General features: G+C 33.8%; 1 protein-coding gene across 1 annotated transcript; it reads left to right on the forward strand.

The window, feature by feature from the left end:
* Positions 1-485: 485 nt before the first annotated feature.
* On the forward strand, positions 486-2473 carry LOC139877146 (cytochrome P450 94A1-like). Its single transcript, XM_071864563.1, has 2 exons — positions 486-1633; positions 2066-2473. Exons 1-2 carry the CDS (start codon positions 490-492, stop codon positions 2410-2412), a joined length of 1491 nt encoding a protein of 496 aa, XP_071720664.1. The 5' UTR covers positions 486-489; the 3' UTR covers positions 2413-2473.
* The last annotated feature ends 292 nt before the right edge of the window (positions 2474-2765 follow it).

The following is a 2765-nucleotide window of genomic DNA, read 5'->3' on the forward strand; positions in this document are numbered from 1 at the left end:
TATATATATATATATATATATATATATATTTGTGATTTTTCTGCCGATATATAATAATATTTACTATAAACATTTTTACTTTTACATGTATATGCATAGTATAATATTACTCCGTATTATGTAATTATATATTATATTATATTGCTATAAAAATAAAAAATAATAATGAATGTATATAAATGCAAAATTCGTTTAGGCCCGGGAGCTAGTTTGAGCTCGAGATATGAAGCTTGAGCTCGAGCTTGTTTATTAAACGAACTTTGAATTATGTTCAAACTCGGCTCGAGCTCGTTTAGACTTGATTCGAATCGAGTTGAGCTTGAGTACCTCACAAGTAACTCGACTCATTTACATCCATTAATTTTAATGTTACATTCATACACATATAGGTACACACAACATACATGCATATTTTTAGTATATATATATATATATATACCAGACGTCCAGACCTAACACTCAATCATTCAAACATCAAACTTAACAAAAATGTTAGTAGAATTATCATTTCTCATAACCATTTTTCTTTCTTTCTTTTTCATCTTCTTCAAAACAACATCCAACACAGATTCATCTCCAAAATCATACCCTTTGATTGGAAGCTTTCTCGCATACTACACCAATCGCCACCGTTTAACTCAATGGACGTCTTATTACGTCCGCAACTCGCCGACGTTAACTATCCTACTCCGACGACCATTCGGCCAAATTCGTGTCATCACCGGCAACCCCCAAATTGTTCAACACATACTCAAGAACCAATTTTCAATGTACCAAAAAGGCGATATTTTTCATAACACTTTATATGATTTACTAGGAGATGGGATCTTTAATGTTGATGGTGATGAATGGAAGTTTCAAAGACAAGTTTCTAGCCATGAGTTTAATACCAAGTCACTTAGGCATTTCGTCGAACACGTTGTGGATTCTGAATTGAACGAAAGATTAATTCCTATATTGAAATCCGCGGTTGTAAATGATACAACTCTTGATTTACAAGATATACTTCAACGATTCGCGTTTGATAATATTTGTAGAATCGCGTTTGGGTATGATCCTAAATACTTAGCACCATCTTTACCAAAAGCTCAATTTGCTATAGCCTTTGAAGATGCTGTTATTATTAGTAGTGAAAGGTTTCGTATGATTTCGCCATTATTATGGAAGTTGAAACGGTTTTTAAATATCGGATCAGAAAAACGACTCAAAGAAGCTGTATCAGAAATTCGCCAATTCGCTACGAAGATATTGAATGAAAAGAAACAAGAACTGTCAAGTAACTCATCATCAATCCAATCCGTTGATTTGTTGTCACGGTTTTTAAGTTCGGGTCATTCGGATGAAAAATTTGTAACGGATATTGTGATTAGTTTTATACTTGCGGGTAGAGATACGACTTCTGCTGCCATGACATGGTTTTTCTGGTTGATTTATAAGAATCCAGATATTGAAAGTAAAATTGTGAATGAAATTAATGCAAAATCGGATTCGCCAATTTATGATGAAGTGAAGGATATGGTATATACTCATGCTTCTCTGTGTGAAAGTATGAGACTTTATCCACCGGTTCCGGTGGACTCGAAGATAGCGAATGTTGACGATGTTTTGCCGGACGGAACTGCGGTGAAGAAAGGTACTCTCTCCGTTTTATTCTATTGTCCGGTACAAAAGACGCATAGTTTGAGAACTATTGTTGTATTTTTTGAACTCCGTATAATTTTCAATTTTACCTCTTACTTTTTACTTATCTTATTATTTATTATTTACATCATAATCTGAGAGTAAAATCATAAGGTTATATCTTATTCTTATCATTTATTGAAGTGTATAATTAGTTTGGACACGACAAAAAAGAATACTAAACAATTGAATTGAGACAGAGGGATTATGTTACGAATTTATTCGTAAAAATAAGCTTAGTAAAATGGTCGGAAATCATCACATGATAAAATTATTAGTTGTGTACATCTTAGTATAAATCTCGCCTTTATAAGTAACCTGAAAAGGAAACATGCGTTATCAGGTGTCTAATGTATATTAAATTGTTAATTACTAAATTTTGTAGGGACGATGGTGAGTTACCATCCTTATGCAATGGGGAGGGTGGAGAAGTTTTGGGGAAAAGATTGGAAGGAGTTTCGGCCGGAACGGTGGTTGGAGAAGGATGAGACGATGGAGAAGGTGAAGTTTGTGGCGAGGGATCCCTATATATATCCTGTGTTTCAAGCGGGCCCGAGGATTTGTTTAGGAAAAGATATGGCATTTTTACAAATGAAGAGAGTGGTCGCAGGTGTTTTACAACAATTTAAGGTGGTTTCAGCTATAGATGATAGCAGTGAGCCTGTTTTTATTACTAATTTAACGATGAAAATGAAAGATGGGTTTCCAGTAAAGATCAAGGAAAGAAAATGATATAATAAATGATATAATAAGTTAATAGTATATGCATTGTAACTGTTTGATTTTGTTGTTATAACGATTTTGCATATATTTTCTTTATATCATTGAATATTTTGGATATCGATCAAACTTATTATTATTATTTTTTGGGGAAAATATAATGACATTAAAAACGAGCTTGAAGATAATAAGTACAACCGATACAAGGAATCCAATACGAGCCTTAGCTATAACAAATGGACTCTAGATACCGTCGATACTAAACCATAAGCAAACAAACGGTCACCGCCGATACAATACATCCAATGAACCGCCGTCTACCGACCGGAGAAGCCGAAACAGTGTCTGACAGTCTTCAAAGAATC

Source organism: Rutidosis leptorrhynchoides, chromosome 11, assembly GCF_046630445.1.
Source record: "Rutidosis leptorrhynchoides isolate AG116_Rl617_1_P2 chromosome 11, CSIRO_AGI_Rlap_v1, whole genome shotgun sequence".
Classification (NCBI taxonomy): Eukaryota; Viridiplantae; Streptophyta; class Magnoliopsida; order Asterales; family Asteraceae; genus Rutidosis; species Rutidosis leptorrhynchoides.